The sequence below is a fragment of the Mauremys reevesii genome, linkage group 1 (genome assembly GCF_016161935.1).
Source record: "Mauremys reevesii isolate NIE-2019 linkage group 1, ASM1616193v1, whole genome shotgun sequence".
In the NCBI taxonomy this organism is placed as follows: Eukaryota; Metazoa; Chordata; order Testudines; family Geoemydidae; genus Mauremys; species Mauremys reevesii.
In genome coordinates, this window is record NC_052623.1 from 251,237,631 (window position 1) to 251,254,368 (window position 16,738).

At 46.8% G+C, this 16,738-nt stretch overlaps 1 protein-coding gene across 4 annotated transcripts in view; it reads left to right on the forward strand.

Annotated features, from left to right (window-relative positions):
- The window catches only part of RAD52 (RAD52 homolog, DNA repair protein), a 32,261-nt gene that overhangs the window by 7,493 nt on the left and 8,030 nt on the right, over positions 1–16,738 (forward strand). For 3 of the 4 annotated variants that reach the window (XM_039546822.1, XM_039546846.1, XM_039546840.1), the window contains exons 2-7: positions 5,798–5,886; positions 9,879–9,980; positions 10,452–10,545; positions 14,267–14,334; positions 14,590–14,708; positions 14,802–14,877. In XM_039546822.1, the coding sequence (XP_039402756.1) occupies positions 5,800–5,886; positions 9,879–9,980; positions 10,452–10,545; positions 14,267–14,334; positions 14,590–14,708; positions 14,802–14,877 (546 nt within the window). In that variant the 5' untranslated portion in view covers positions 5,798–5,799. Of the gene's footprint in view, positions 1–1,995; positions 2,024–5,797; positions 5,887–9,878; positions 9,981–10,451; positions 10,546–14,266; positions 14,335–14,589; positions 14,709–14,801; positions 14,878–16,738 lie in introns of all 4 variants that reach the window. The other variant, XM_039546832.1, reaches the window with a different exon arrangement.

Sequence of the window (16,738 nt, forward strand, 5' to 3'; positions counted from 1 at the left end):
GCTCTGTGGTGCCCTTTGGTGCTGGCTCCCCTGACTCTGGTGGGGTTGCAAGCACAGGCTTTAATGTTAACTGCTCCACCAGTTTTGATTCTTGGGCTGGTTAGGGTTGCGTCCCAGGAACTGGATCTACAACTGCTGCCATAGACTCTGGTCCACCACCACTGGCTGGGTTCCTGTAGGAGGCTCAGGAATGGAGTTAGGTGTGGAAGCCTGTTTAGCCTGGCTGCAGGTGACCATCCCCACCCTTTTTGTTAGCCTCACATGGTTGACTAAGTCTTCTCCCAGCAGCATGGGAATGGGATAATAGTCCATATCTCTGACCAGCCCTTGTACTGGACAGGCAACTTGGCTGTTGGCAAGTTCAAAGAGTTGACCTTAAAGGGTTGCACCATCACTTGGGCCTCTGGGTCGATGAATTTGGGGTCCACCAGTGATTGGTGGATAGCTGACACCTGTGCACCAGTGTCTCTCCATCCAGTAATCTTCCTCCCACCCACACTCACAGTTTCCCTTCGCTCTGGGGGTATTTGCGAAACATCTGGGCCTGAAGGCTCTTGGTGGGATTCCGGGGTGATGAGTTGTAGTTGGTTGGTGCTTTTGGGGCAGTTGGCCTTCACATGCCCTAGCTCGTTAAATTTGAAGCATCACGCAGTTGACTGTGGGCTGGGCAAGGTGAATGGTTGGAGAGTAGGGTGGTGGGACGAGAGGCATCTGGGGCCTCCCCGGCTGTGTGGAGGGTTCCTCCTTGCAAGTTGGGGCTTTGGGCTGACCCTGATGGTGGGGTGTTGTCTCGGGTTACACCTTCTGGTATCCGCTCCAACTGCTACTAGCTTTCTTCTCCGCCACCTCCACTCATTTGTTTCCAATCTCCCCCACCTCAGTTACAGTTTTGGGCTTCCCATCTAGGGTGCACCTTTCTATTTCTTCAGGAACACCCTCTAAGAACTGCTCCATTTGCATTAGGAGAGACAGATCTTCCAGAGATTTAACACTTGCTCTTGATACCCAGGCATCCCAATTTTTTACAATGTGGTAGGTGTGTCGGGAAAATGCCACATCTGGTGTCCACCTTAGGGCTCTGAACCGCTGACGGGCATGCTCGGGTGTGAGCACCATTCTAATTCTGGCCTTTTGTTTAAAAAGTTTGTACTCGTTCATGTGTTCTTTAGGCATTTCAGCTGCCACCTCTGCTAAGGGTCCACTGAGCTGCGGCCTCAGCTCCACCATATACTGGTCTATAGGGGTATTGTATCTAAGGCAGGCCCTTTAGAAATTTTCTAAGAAGGCCTCTGTATCATTGCCTACCTTGTATATGGGAAATTTCTTGGAATGGGGAGCGGTACCTGGAGAAGGATTGTTAGGGCTACCTCAGTGGTCCCCAATGCGGTGCCTGCGGGTGCCGTGGCGCCTGCCGGGGCATTTATGTGTGCCTGCCTAGTGCCCAGCAGGGGAGAGAGGCCGTGGCCCCGGGCCTGCCAGGGACCGAGAACTCCAGGGCTGTGGGCGCCGGAGTTCTCGGTCCCTGGCAGGCGCGGGGCCATGGCTTCTCTCCGGGACTGCAGGCTGCGTGCACCAGCGTTCTTGGTCCCCGGCAGGCACGGGGCTGCGGCTTCTCTCCGGGGCTGCAGGCTGCGGGCGCCGGTTTTCTCTGTCCCCAGCAGGGGTGGGGCCACGGCTTCTCTCCGGCTTCAAAGCCGGAGAAAAGCCACGGCCCCGCCCTGCCGGGGACAGAGAACTCCGGGGCTGCAGGCTGCGGGCGCCAGTGTTCTCGGTCCCTGGCAGGCGAGGGGCTGCGGCTTAAGACAGAGAGAAGCCGCGGCCCCGCGCCTGCCGGGGACAGAGAACTCCGGGGCTGCAGGCTTCATTCTGTGTTAAAGTTAGAATAATAAATATATTTGGACCAGCAGTTCAACAATGTTTTACTTTTTTAAAATAAATAAGATGAAAACTGTTTATGATATTTGTTTTGTAAAACCTCCTTAATTTTTCTTACAGGTAGATTAAAAAAGAGCAAATTCACATGGTAAGGTGAAAGAGTAATTGCCAAATAATTTAATTAATACCTTTTACATGTAAAATTACCCTTTTTAGTCTTATGGATTCATATATTATGTAATATTAAATATGATGTTTTTTGTATTATTTAATGTACAAATACAAAATAAGCCTTGACAAATTGTTGGTGCCCGCCACACACTTCTGAAAACATGAATGTGCTACTGGCCACAAAAAGGTTGGGGACCACTGGGCTACCTGATTGATCCAGCTTAGCCTTTTCCAGCTCTAAGCGCTTCAGGCTCCCCTTCCAAGTACTTCACCTCTCTCCTCTTCTTCTGCTTCCAAGCGCTTCACCTGCATTTCCACCTCCAAGCACTTTGCCTGTCTCTCTTCTCCTCCGCTTCCAACTCCGAGTGCTTCATCTGTAGGAAGAAATCCCTGTCTTCCACAGTCAGAACTCGGTCTGGGTTAAGGGCATCCCTCCATCCTGGCACTTGGATCACGGTTATGGGAGGGCTAACCCTTTCCTCCTGGGAAGTTCCCAGTCCCCCACCTTTTCCCTGCATTTCTGTCATGGAGCTGGATGTCTAGGCTTGATCTGGGTCTGTCTTCTCCATGGCGTGCCACTTTGGGAAGACTGGTTTCTGTAGGGTTTTGGTGCCTGACCTCAACCTCATGCATAGGCTGCCCTACTTAGCCTAACTATTTCGTTGCTACAAAGCTAGAAAAGAAAACTAAGCTGCTTGTTGGACTCCTTGGCTTTGCAGGCTAATCCTTTGGCATGCCTGTTCCTCCTCATTGGTCCTTCTGGTCAGGTGCCAGCTAGGTGATTTGAGCTGCTTACCCCCTTACAGGTAAAGCGATTCAGTACAGCTGCCAAGGAGGGATTTTTGTACTACCCTTTTCTTCATATTTATGACAACTTGCCACTCCAGGCTTGTATTAAACTCCCAAGGTTACAGCTCCTCTCTGACCTTGGCTTGGTAAACGCTGCCACCACCCAAATGTAAAAAAACCCCATTGAACCTAGGAAGGAGCACTTGGGAATTCCTCCCTGTGGGGTACCCTCAACCCTTTCATCCCCCTCTGGGGAAGAGCTGAGAAAGAAAACAAAGGAAATTAGCTGTGGCCACCAGCTAATCAAAGAGCATATGCACAAACCTCTTAGGACACAAAAATCCAAATCCTTCTTAAAAAAGGTAAATTTTATTAAAACAGAAAGAAAATACATTTGGAACTTAGGATTCTGCTAGATTTTAAAAGAGCAAATCCAGAAATTAAGCACCCAAACTAGCTTTCTTGGGGGTTCACCTTAAAGGTTACAAGCAAACAAAAGCCTCAGGGATTAGCACAGAGGAGATCCACAAACCAAAATAAGAAATAACCCTGATCGCATCTAACTAAACATTCCCTATCCAAATTATTTCTTCTAGGTATAGAAGATACTTTTTCATACCTGGTTCAAACCTTACACAGCATTTCTGCTTATAGCATTGCTGCTCCATGTCCCTGCAGCCCAGAGAACAACAGACAAAAAATTCTAGCCTTCCCATTGGCTCTTTCGGTCAGGTGTCCAGTTTTTTTTTTTCTTTACCTGTTGGACTTTTTAAACCCTTTACAGGAAAAGCAAGTAGAGAACAGCTACCAAGAGGGATTTTACAGCTAATTGGCTGTCTGGGTGTCCATCAAAGGGAGCTACCTGCCCCCCCCCTCCCATTTATCACATGTGAGCTGTCTCAAGTGCCCATCCCTGCAGAAAATTCCTCCCCCTTTTTTTCCCCCCACAGATATTAAGGAGCACACAGCAGGCAGCTATAACCATGGGGAAGTTATCTTCACTAAGGTCCAGCCTTGTTAGTAAACTTCTCCAGTGCCCTTTTAAACGACCAAAGGCACATTCAACCACCATTCTGCATTTGCTGAGCCTATAGTTGAACCATTCCTTACTACTGTCCAGACAGCCGGTGTATGGCTTCATGAGCCATGGGAGCAAGGGGTAGGCTGGGTTCCCCAAGATAACTATAGGCATCTCAATGTCTTCAATGTTCATTTTGTGGTCTGGAAAGAAAGTCCCGGATTGCAGCTTTTTTAACAGACCCAAGTTCCTAAAGATGCGTTCGTCATGAACCTTTCCCAACCATCCTACGTTGATGTCGGTGAAACACCCTCTGTGATCCACCAGCACCTGCAACACCTTTCAAAAGTATCCCTTTCCGTTTATGTACTCTTTGGCAAGGTGGTCTGGTACCAAGATGGGGATATGCGTGCTATCTATTGCCCCATCGCAATTAGGGAACCCTATCGCAGCAAAACCATCCACTATGTCCTACACATTTCCCAGACTCACTACCCTTCGTAGCAGAAGTTGATTAATGGCCCTGCACACTTGGAGCACAGTAGCTCCCACGGTTTACCTACTCCAAATTGATTCCTCACTCACCAGTAACTGTCTGGCATTGCATGCGTCCAAATAGCAATCGCCACTCACTTCACCAGTGTCAGAGCAGCTCTCATTTTTGTGTTGCTGAACTACAGGGCAGGGGAAAGCTCTGAACAAAGTTCCTAGAAGGTGGCCTTCCACATTTGAAAGTTCTGCAGCCTCTACTCATCATCCCATACCTGCAAAATGATGCAGTCCCACCAATCAGTGCTTGTTTCATGGGACCAGAAATGGCTCTCAGAGTGCAGCTGCTTGCTCTGTGAGTGCCAGCAGCAACTGTGAATTATTTTTTTTCAATGGCTTGCAGCAGGGCTGCTTGCAGGACATCGCTTTATGTGCGGCAGACCCTACTTCAGCTCTGGAAATACTGCAGGAGAAGGCGCAAGGTGTTTGAGATGCTCACAGCAAGAGTACACAACTGAGAAGACTCCATGCTTCTGGGGTTATGGCATACGCGTGGAGGTTTTAAGGCACGAAAACCACTGGGTTGTTTGCCATTGATATGAGGGAGGGAGCATAGTGCATCATGGGATGTTGACACAATGTTCCCATTCTCTCCTGCGACAATGTTTTGGTCCCATGAGGCATTGCACAAACTTCCCAAAGCACACTGCGGCAAGTTGCACTTTGGGATAGCTACCCACGATGCACTGGTAGTGAGGACACACGCCATTGAGACAATGACCATGGTTTGGCAACGCATAATCAACTTAATTAATTCGGAGGCTCACGGTCGAATTAGATGAAGTCGACTTAATTTTGTAGTATAGACAGGCCCTAAGAAAAACCAGACAAAGGAGTGGGGAATTGTTAGTGGGGAATTGAAGTGTCCACATGGAGAGTTAGTGCAGAATAAATATTGAGTTTTAAATTCACACCCTAACTTCCACGTAGAAAAAGCCCTGAGGGGAACAATGAATGCGGGAGATAAAACAGGTTGAGGCTATGGATGGGGAAAAAAGTAGCAAAGGCCCATCTCTACCAGAAGTTAACAAAGTTATAACACTGTAGATTATGTTTAAGAAAAGTGGTTATGTTGCAGGGATCTGTTAGATTTGCTCTTGGGAAGCAAAAAGTGAATTATTAATCATAAAATGAATTTCCATTGGAACTGCAGTTGTTCATTAGAATTCAAAGTATAATATTGGTATAATATCTAATGCATCCTGTATGAGGGGATTCTGCTGCATGCTTACAGTGGGGTGGACTACATACTAAATCTCTTCTAGCCTACAATCTTAAGTCTTCAGTGAGACAATTGTATCGGTTGCTTTCTATTCAGATGTTTTGGGGGTTTTGTTTTGTCAGTGATGATGATGACGATTCACTGTTTATTTGTTTTCTTTCCTTTGTCTTTAGGAATGTCTGAAAGTCAGGGGACAAACAGTGGAAGTCATACCAGCAAGATTGGTTCCAGCAGTGGTAGCTCTGCTGTGTGCTTTGGACAGGTCAGTCTCTCTCCATCTAGAACAGAGCTGGAAACACTTAGTTGTTTTTAATGCAGGATGCTAGTTGTATGTTAAAATCATACCTGCCGTCCTCACCATGATAGTCTTCATCCTCATTACATTTTCCCCTGCTGGTGGCAGAGCTGTCTCTCCAACACGAATAGCTTTTATCTGAATTACTCAGAGAAAAGGGCCTTGAATTATTTTTTAAAAGACAGGAAGAATGTTTTCCTTTCTCTGATGGATTGGACTGTGTCGTGGAGTAGGTACACCCCATTATGGGGCAGTGGATTGTGGGAGGGATCAAAGCAGAGATTTTAGCAGTCCAAGTGGCTTGGCCTCCCATGTCGCTACAGCTGCCCTGGCCCTAGTATAGTGTGGCCCAATGGCCAGAATCCACAAGGCTGACCTTTTGTTCAGGGCTGCTCGACCTCATGGCCCAAGTCTTTCTAGCAGGCCTGTAGCTCAGAGCAATATGGCCCAATGGCTAAGGTCAGTAGGGTAGGCCTTCTGCTGCGTGGTTCGCCCCTCTGGGCATCAGCTGCCCCACTGGTGGGGCAGCCAGGGTAGGGGGACCCACGCCCACCCTGCTCCACCAGGTCCCAAACCAGGACTAGGAAACAGTGCTTCCACAGTCAGTCTTGGTCACCCAGTACCTTAGTCCTGATCCCTGGATTGCTTCCTACCCTTCCTTCCAAGTCTGGTAGTCTTATGGCCTCCATTGTCTCTCCTCTATCGGCAGCGGTGGTCGGCTGGGGATCCGTTGGAGCCTGAGCCCAACTTGCTTCCGTATCTTGGTTGTGCGGCTATAATATTTGGTTCATTGGTCAGTGAAAGGTGGCTGCGGCTCCATGCAGCCCAAACGGCATCATGACAAATTGATATAAGCCAAATGGGGTAGGGAAGGCAGTCTTCTCACAGGAGGCCAGTGTCAGGGGTATCTGCCAATACCCCTTAGTTAGATGTGATCTTGAGGTGAACTAAGCGCTACCCAGCCGCTCGAGGAGCTCATCTACATGAAATATTGGTTAGGTGTAGAACCAGGAGATAGCGTTAACTTTCCTGAAATCAATGCAAAATCTGATGGCCCCAACAGGCTTTGGGACCAGTACTATCGGATTCCGCCACTCTCTCTGAAATTCCTCTACCACCCTTAGGGACAGCTTACTTTCCAGTTCTTTTTGGATGGCTCCCTCCATCCTCTTAAGGAGCGGGCAGTGGTTGTTTCGTACCTTCTGACCCAGGAAGGTCAGTCAGTCACCTTGTATCAGGAGGAGTTGTGGTGGCCGGTGGCCTGGGTTGGCAGAGGTGGCTCCTACATTGGCCTTGTGTGGTCCCCGCTTGGCTGGATGACCTCAGTTTCCTGGTCTCCCTGGTCTACAGGCTTGCTGCTCTGACCCTCAGCAGTCATGAAGTCTTCCAATAAGAAGACAACTTCAGCAAGGGTTGCCGGGCAGGACTGTTGCACCCATTCCTTCCCCCGGCAGGTAGGATCTGGGTAAACTGCTCCAGTGCTACCATCTCCACAACTCGGACTCTAATCCATTTATCTGATTCCAGCCATCACCAGCAGTAGTCCCAGAGTTGCTGGGCTGTGGCCCGACCTTTGGCAGGTACTATTTGCAGCAGAGTCGTTGGCGGTACATCTCAGGACTGACATCAGCCTGGTCCTGGATGGCTGCCTTCACTTTGTTGTATCCCAGTGCCTCATGGAGGTGTAAGTTCCGGTAGCTGGTCTGGGTTGGGCCAGTTAAGTACGGTGCTGAGAGGGTAGCCCACTGTACTGGTGACCACTGGGCCTGGTGACCCATTTGAATGTCACAGAGACCGCCTCAGGGTCATCACTGGACCCCATCTTAGTCACTTGAACTGGCAGTCCTGCCAAAACATTCCTCGCCTCTGGTCCCGTTGGTGTGCTTGGTGTTGGGTGGCCAGTTCCTACACCATCTGGTACCGCTGCTCCTACTGTTGCACCATTAGAAGCTGCTGCTGTGATCTGTTGTAGCAGCTGGTCTGGTGTTGCTTCTTGTTCTGCCGCGTGCTGCTGCTGACTCTCCAGCAACCACTTCAAAACCCCAAGTAGGCTGGCCTCCTGTGTTACCACAGCTGCCCCAGCCCCAGGGCAGCACCGCCCAGTGGCCAGAGTCAATGCAGCCACCCTTCAGTGCAGGACAGTGCGGCCCAGTGGCCAGAGTCCATAAGGCTGTCCTATTGTTCAGGCAGTTTGGCCTAATGGCCCAAGTCTATCTAGCAGGCCTGTAGCTCAGAGCAGCATGGTCCAATGGCTACGGTCAGTAGTGCAGTTCACACCAGCAGGGCAGCTGGAGTAGGGGGACCCAGGCCCATCCAGCTCCACTGGTCTCAACCCAGGACCCTAGGGAACCAGTACTTCCATGTTCAGTCTTGGTCATCCAGTACCTCAGTCCCAATCCCTGGATCACTTCCTACCCTTCCTTCCAAGGCTGATAGTCTCGTGGCCTCCCCATCTGTCCTCCAGTAGCAGCAATGGTCAGCTGGGGGTCCATTGGAGCCTCAGTCCGACTGGCTTTTGGGTCCTGGAGCTCCAGCAGTCTCCCTTTAGGAGCTTGCAACACACATCTGCTCTCATCAGTGGCCAGCCCAGATTGAGCTACTCCCTTTTATACTCTGGTTCAACTGAAGCAGGCCCAGCGGGTGCATGGAGATGTGGCTTCCTCAGCCCACAGTGTGAGATTAACCCTTTCTGAACCAGTGCAGGGTAGGTACACCCCGTCACAGACTGGTTTATCTTAATACTGGATGACATGCCCCAGGCTTTCTTATAAAAACATGCATTCTCCTCTATTGGTGGAGAGAAGGTAGCTGTTTTCACTCCGCCATTGGAAGAAACCAATAGACAGAGTTTGCCTTTGGCCTTGCATGGTGAATTCTCCTATCCGTGCCATTATTTCTTCAGTTAGCTGATGAATATGTCTTTGTATATATGTACACAATGCTCTCTTTCCCTTTTGCCTGATGTATATTTCTGTATAACTGCCAGAAAAAGAAATGGACAGTTATTCCTAAAAAAAAGTTAAATGGAACAATACATTGAAATCTAAATGTTAAAACCTCATGATCGTGCATTAGAATTTTTTTGTTTAAGTTTCATGCTGTTTGCTTGAATTATATTGCCTGGCAGGATGGGAGTTGGCACAGCTCTGAGGATCCCTTAAAATTCCACTCTAAGTTCGGTTTTGCAGGTGAATAGAGCAGCAAGATTGAGGATTAAGCAAGATTCCCTTTGGAGAAGGCCAGATCCATTCCTTAGTTAGGGGAAAGTGTGGTGCTGTTGAGTAAAAAAAAGACATCTACACTACTGTTCAGACAGGAGTTGGAATTGAACTCAGTTCTCCCCGCACACACCTATATCTGTGCAGAACAGGAACACTCACACCACATTCATGAACACATACTTAAGCCTATCTGTATCTGTTGCAGAGTGTGTATAGATTATAGCTAACATTTCTGCCAGTGCAATAAGTAGTGACACCTAGTTGATCTTCTGACTAATATGAGTGGTGCTGATGGGGATTCCTTCTATGCTTCATTCCCCTGCAGCCTGGACTGGACTTTGCACATGTTACAACTGCTGTAGGATTTCATAGGGATGGGAGCAAGGGTACTCCTTCAGACTGGTGTGCTTGGCTGAGTTATATCTCTTTGTAATTGGTATGTTTGCTGCTTGGGAGAACTGGAGAAAAGTTGTATAGAATTTAACAAAGATCATTGATCCATCTAATCTAGTTCTTTGCAAAAGCAAGCAATATCACCAGCATAATACACCTACCCCATGGAGCAAAGTAACTTCCTTCCTGAGCCCTTTGACTATCCTTTACATCCTGAAGCATGTGAGTTGAATACTCATCTTCTCCTGGAAGACTGGAATAAAGAAAATGGGATGAGACAGGTGCTGGGGAACTAATAGAGCGAAGAAACTAAAGCTGTCTGACCCTGCTATGCTTCTATTAAAGTACCAGTATACAGCGGATGAATACCAGGCCATCCAGAATGCCTTGCGTCAGAGGCTGGGTCCAGAGTACATCAGTAGCCGGCAGGCTGGTGGAGGACAGAAGGTACAAACAAGTGTGTGTGCAGAAACTTTGTGGGTGGGGAGTGGGAGAGAGAGAATTCTTCACTATAAGAAACTGTCCCTAGCTCAGTCACTGATTTCTTGACACCTTTGGCAAGTCACTTAACTTTCTCCTTCAGTTTCTTCATCCTTTAAATTGAAATAATATTTACCTAATTCATAGGATGTTGGGCGGTATTAATTGTTCAGTACTTTGAACATGTAAATCACTATATAAATGCTATATATTGTGTATAAATTATTTGGGGTTTTTTTCCCCTTTGTTTTGTGTTCACTAAATCTGCCTCTCTCAGTTGTGCCATCTTCTTCTGGAGCTTGGGCTTGGAAGGGACCAGCTCTTTTTTCATTGTTTGCATACAGGCAGTCAAATGTTTCTTGAAATTAACAGGGTTTCTTAGTGTGGTAGAGCTATGACCGTAAAGGCCTTTTTAAAATTCACTGTTCCTCTTTTCAGGTTTGTTATATTGAGGGTCACAGGGTCATCAGTCTGGCCAATGAGATGTTTGGCTACAATGGTTGGGCTCATTCGGTCACTCAGCAGAATGTTGGTGAGTATCTTTTTCCAGGTTCTGAAAATTTATGTTCCTATTGCTTCATACTGAGTGGTAGAATGTTTGAGAAACCATCTTTCCTGGAACCTGTTCAGCTGAAACAGCAGGAAACATCTTCAAAGTGACAGTCCCTGTAAAAGACACAGATTAAATTTTGGAGCCTACAGGCTCCTTGACAGTTAAGAGAAAGCAAAATAGAGTAATGGTGAAACCCCTGTCCTGTGTGTAAAGAAAACCCTGTTTAGGTTCAGTAGCTCAACTTTGTGTAATAGCACATCTGAGTTACTGAAAACGAGTTTATTCAGCCAAGTGGGGATGATTGGGCCAAAGCATTCCATCTGGACTCTTCCACCAGCTTAACCCTAGCAGCCCTGAGCTCTAATTTTTCCCACGCATGTGCACAATTAATTTTATGTGCACCAATATAGAGGTGATTTGTGACACATCACCTCCATATTGGTGCACACAACAAAATTCATGTGGCGGGGGTTGGGCCGAGGGATTCGGAGTGTGGGAGGGGGCTCAGGGCTGGGGCAGAGGGTTGAGGTGTGGGGGCATGAGGACTGGGGGTGCGGGCTCAGGGCTGGGGAAGAGGGTTGGGGTAGGGATGGGGAGGGCTCTGGCTGGGGATGAGAGGTTTGGGGTGCAGGCTGCCCCAGGGCTACAGCAGGGAGAGAGGACTCCCCCAGCTCTCTCCCTCCCCGTAGCAGCACCTGAGCTGGGGGGGGAGAGGCATCTCTCCCGCCCATATCCCTGAGTGCTTGCGCAGCACTTAATAGGCTGCTGTGTGGCTGCGCAGCTTAGAGGGAACTTAGGTCCTGAGCCAACTGTCAATACCATGTGCAACTGCTACCCACAAACAAACAAACAAACAAACATCCATCTCAAAACTTATGCATCCCCCACTTCAACTATGGAACTTCCTGCAAAATACTTCCTTATGACCAGCATCCAGGTCCTGAGACACTCTTCGGGTAATTGCTCATATGTGTCCCCATATTTGGGATACCTGTAGCCAGGTGTACAAACTCAAAGTTTTGGCTAACAGTGCCTAATTGAGCCATGCACACACTCCTTTATGCTGTGCATTGTGCAGATGGCAGAAAGGAGACCAATCCTAACTGCCCTGAGTTCTTTCTGAACACTGCAGGAGCAGCAAGTTGAAACACTGCAGTATCCCCAGTGCTTTCTTCAGTCTATTCTTCTTTGAGTTTGTTAGGGTGGCCAGTTAAGTTGGCACTCTTAATTGTTAGGAGACACTATTGCAGCTTTGTTTGGACCAAACTCCATTGGCCCTGACCCCTATGTTTTTAGGTTCTGGTCAATGTTACATGGTTCAGGCCTAGTGGTCTCTCTTCATTTACCATTCATGTTGTGGCTGTTGCCAGTAAAAAGACTAGTTGTAGTCTCTCTGCATTGTGCGGTGTGACAATGGTGACCATGAACAGTGCTTTTAAGTGCCTTAATAAAGGACAAAATCCATATTGATGCTTGGTCTGCATCATTTTCACCCCTCACACTAGAAAGAAGAAGGAAGGCCACCTCAATTTCATCTGTTGGAGAAGACACTTGAGGTTCATACAACAGAGTGCAGTACTGAAGGATCAGCACATTCACTTTGAGAGTCTAAGTCTGGTGCAGGGATTGCAGTGAGAAACTCCTAAACTGCACCAGCATTTCAGCCTGGTGATTGGAAGGTTGGTGCTGGCTTCCTCAGTAATGAATTCTGATAAGAAAGCCGGAGAGTTACAAAGATCTGAGAAGCACATTGTTAGAATAGTGTCAGTCTAGTGGATCCTCAACATTTAAGGGACTGACAGCCTGCTGGCGCTAGATGTTTCTCATGACGTTGAAATAGAGTGCGACCCTTTCATGTCACTCCATACTTTGATGCAGTGTCACTTGTTATGGTTCAGTATCAACAGATCCCAAGGGAAAGAATAGTTACTCAACTGTCCCTACAGTAACTGTGGTTTTTCCGAGATTTGCTGTCCACATAGATTCCACCCTTGACCCACTTGTACATGAGATAGGATTAGTTTCGCCAGTACTACTCATTGACATGTGGTAAAGGGAGCAGGTTGCTAAGGACTCAGAAGGGGAACTGTCTACCTTGCTAGTACTATATTAAGGTCTCAGGAACAAGGGAGCTTCCCAACAGGGTGAAAAACCATGCATGAGTCACTACAGGATTGGAAACTACAGTGTGGCCCTAGATAGAATGGTGATGTTGAGATATTCATAAAAATGGTAGAAATGCAGGGCTGGAAGGAATGTCAAGAAGTCTTCTAGTCCATCTCTCCACACTGAGGCAGGATCAAATATACCTAGACCATCCCTGACAGGCTTTTGCCTAACCCTGTTCTTAAAAACTTCCAGTCACAGGGATTCCACAACCACCTTGGGTAAACTATCCTTATAGTTAGAAAGTTGAGTGTATTGAGATATGAAAATAGGCATCTTGCAAATCAAGAGCCATGAACCAATCTGTAGCATCTAATAAACTTAACTAACACTAAACTAAATTGTAATGATCTAAGGCAGGGGTAAGCAACTTATGGCACGTGTGCCGAAGGCGGCACGCACGCTGATTTTCAGTGGCACTCACACTGCCCGGGTCCCGGCCACCAGTCCGGGGAGTTCCGCATTTCAATTTAATTTTAAATGAAGCTTCTTAAACATTTTACAAACCTTATTTACTTTACATACAACAATAGTTTAGTTATAGACTTATAGAAAGAGACCTTCTAAAAACATTAAAATGTATGACTGGCACGCAAAACCTTAAACTAGAGTGAATAAATGAAGACTCGGCACACCACTTCTGAAAAGTTTCTGACCCTTGATCTAAGGTGAATCAAACAGTATGCAGGTGAGACCATATCTCTTAGAGAGCGATGCTGTGGAGTGACCAGCCAATCAGAATAGAGAAACTTGGTATTTCTCCAGCGGTATTGATTTTTCTGATAGCTAGTTGCCTGAGCAGGGTTTTAAAACTTCTCCCCCAACCTCACACCAGGTACTTTTGCAAATAAGTTCTTTTAGATGGTTCACATTTGGGGCATGTCTATACTATGGGCACTGTAGCGGCAAAGGTGCAGCACTGCAACTATGCCTCTATAGGGCCATCGAACTGATGCTTCTTACGTCATTTGAAGGGTTTTTTCTGTTGCTGTTGGTAATCCATCTCTCAGGCATCAGTAGACAGAAGAATTCTTCTGTCGACCTAGCCATGTGTACAAAGGGGGTATAACTATGGCGCACAGAGCACGGTAGGTAGGTCGATCTAAATTTTATGTGTAGACCAGGGCTTAGTGTTTAAGCTTTCTGGGGGTACGTCCAGACTACCCACTGGATCAGCGGGTAGCGATCGATCTATCGGGGATCGATATATCACGTCTCGTCTAGACGCGATATATCGATCACCGAACATGCTCCCGTCGACTCTGGAGCTCCACCAGGGCGAGCAGCGGAAGCTAAGTCGATGGGGGAGCCGCGGCCCTTGATCCTGCACCGTGAGGATGGGAGGTAAGTCGAAATAAGATACTTCAGCTACGCTATTCCCGTAGCTGAAGTTACGTATCTTACATTGACACACACCCCCTCCCCTTCCAAGTGTAGACCAGGCCTAGGAAGATGAGCATGAGACAGAAATTTCACCCTGTGATATACTGTTTGGGTCTCCATTGTAACTCCATCTCCTTCCTGCTCTCCCCAGATTTTGTTGATCTCAACAACGGCAAATTCTATGTGGGAGTTTGTGCATTTGTGAAAGTTCAACTCAAGGTAAATGGATGTATTTTTGTTTGCTCCATCTGTTAGTGAACTGCTAGTTATTTAAGAACCATGAATGACAGTACTAGTGTGTGTGGAGCTGGACTGGAACACACCATGTTACTGTGTCAAACGAGACAGTCCTGTGGACCCCTGGAAAACTGAGCTTACTACAGAATAAATACCAATCTACATTAGAGATATATAGTCAGGTGTGTGAAAGCAAAAGTTCCAGCAGTACTGCTTTTTTTTAAACTCACCCCACAGGATGGGTCGTACCATGAAGATGTGGGTTACGGAGTGAGTGAGGGCCTGAAATCTAAGGCGTTGTCCCTAGAAAAGGCAAGGAAAGAAGCAGTGACAGATGGACTGAAGAGGGCACTCAAGTAAGTGGATAACCAGTATGTTGCCTTTCTGCTTGCATGTTTCCACAGAATAAAATGTTGTTCTCAGTCATGGCAGGCTCTCTTGTTCCTCAGGTGCTTTGGAAATGCTCTTGGGAACTGCATCCTGGACAAAGACTATCTGCGATCAGTGAATAAACTTCCTCGTCAGGTGCGATATGGGGGGCTTTGGAGAAGGAGAAAGCAGAGTAATTTAGTTTGCCAGGAACCTTTAGTAGGTCATTGGTTCCATCCCCCTGTATCGACGGGGATGGAAACCATTATTTCTAAACCATACTTGCTAGCTGTGTGTGTGAGAATGTGTCCAGCCATTAATGTGTTCAGTGACAATGATTCCACAGCCTCCCTTAGCTGCTAGTTAGTTTGTCTGAACTGTTCTTTGTAAAAGATTTTCCCAGTAGTTCATCAAAATAATGCCATTCTGATGCTTAAGCCCACTGCTGTTTCTCTCTCTCCATGGGTCTTGTTTACTCTGTTCTAGTCAGGGGGTCATACCATTCCCATCAAATGGTACCTGAGCACCAGACCATTCTGTATCATTACCAGTAGTGGGTCCAGCTACACCCTTGCTGATGATAGTTTAAATACTAGTGTAGACAGGGATGAACTATTTCCAGGCCCATCTCAAACCAAGTTACTCAAACCACTGTACTGTGCTATGTACAGTAGAGCTTCTTTTACACTAGAAGTTTTTCATATAGTAGCCCACAGCTACCGCCCCTAGTCCACCTTCACCATTTGTAGGGCACAGTGGGAACTCTAGTCTAAACAAAGTGCTGGCAGCCACTGCTTTTCCCTTACACAGCTGTCGAAAGCTTCAGCTCTCCATGACAGCTTGCAAAATACCAGTGCAGAAATCTTCAGCATACAGAGAACTGAAAACTTAGGGGCTAAGAAAAATAAACTGAATGTAACACTGCACTGGTCTACTGTACTGATTATATTATTCATTTTTATATTTACTATAATAAAACCCCTCCAGTTTTTGATATACTTGAAGCTACCATAGAATTTCCAGTACAGGTCTGTCGCATCTTACGCTGGGGTTACGTTCCACGGTCAGCACGTAAAGCGAAAACCGCGTATAGTCAAAATGACCCTTGAAAATCCCTTAAATCACCCATTAAGTATTATGTATTGTATACGGCAATGTACAGTATATAATAAAGACTACATATGCAAAATATAATTTCACAGTATTTTTAATAAGACAGAAGAATGAAAGAATAAAAAATGAAAACAGTACAGTGCAGTACTGTAAACCTGAACAGTCACCAGTCTTGTACTGTACACACTCCAATGATTAGTCTTCCTCTTCCCCTGACAACATTATTATTGAGTTCTCAGGGCTTGATGTCGATCCAGGAGACGATGGGCCAAGCTTGGGTGACGGAGAGCGAGTCGTAGATGAAGTGGTTAGCTCTGGTTCAGCTCGAGAAGTTGATTGTGTAGGCTCTGCTGCTGCTGGTTGTTTTTTCTTTAAAAACGTGGTGAGTGGCAACTGTCGCTGTTGTCTCTTGAGCTCCTCAAACATTCCGTAATTATACGTGTGATTTTGAGGCTTCGTTCCATAGAGGGATCATATTCAGAAATTAAATCATTCCAGTGTTTCGCTGCTTGGAACACTTCAGAAAATTTATGAAGATTCCAAGTTGCTGGCTCTTCCTGTTCATCATCTTCATCTTCTGTAGACGATTTTCAGTTCCTCTAACTCTTCGTTAGTCAATGTTTCTCTATGGCCCTCAATTTCTTCCTCGAGGATGTCGACGAAGCCATCATCACCCACTTGCCTGGCCACCTGAACAATGAGTTGCACTTCTTTATCAATGGTCAGGAAACCCTTAAAATCACTCACACAGTCTTCCCATAGGTTTTGCCAACATGCATTGACTGTTTCAGGCTTGATTGCATCCATTGCCTGTTTAATGTAATTGATGCAATCAGCAATGTTGAAGGACTTCCAGCACTCCATCACATTAACATTGGGATCAGTATCCGTAGCGGTAAGGATC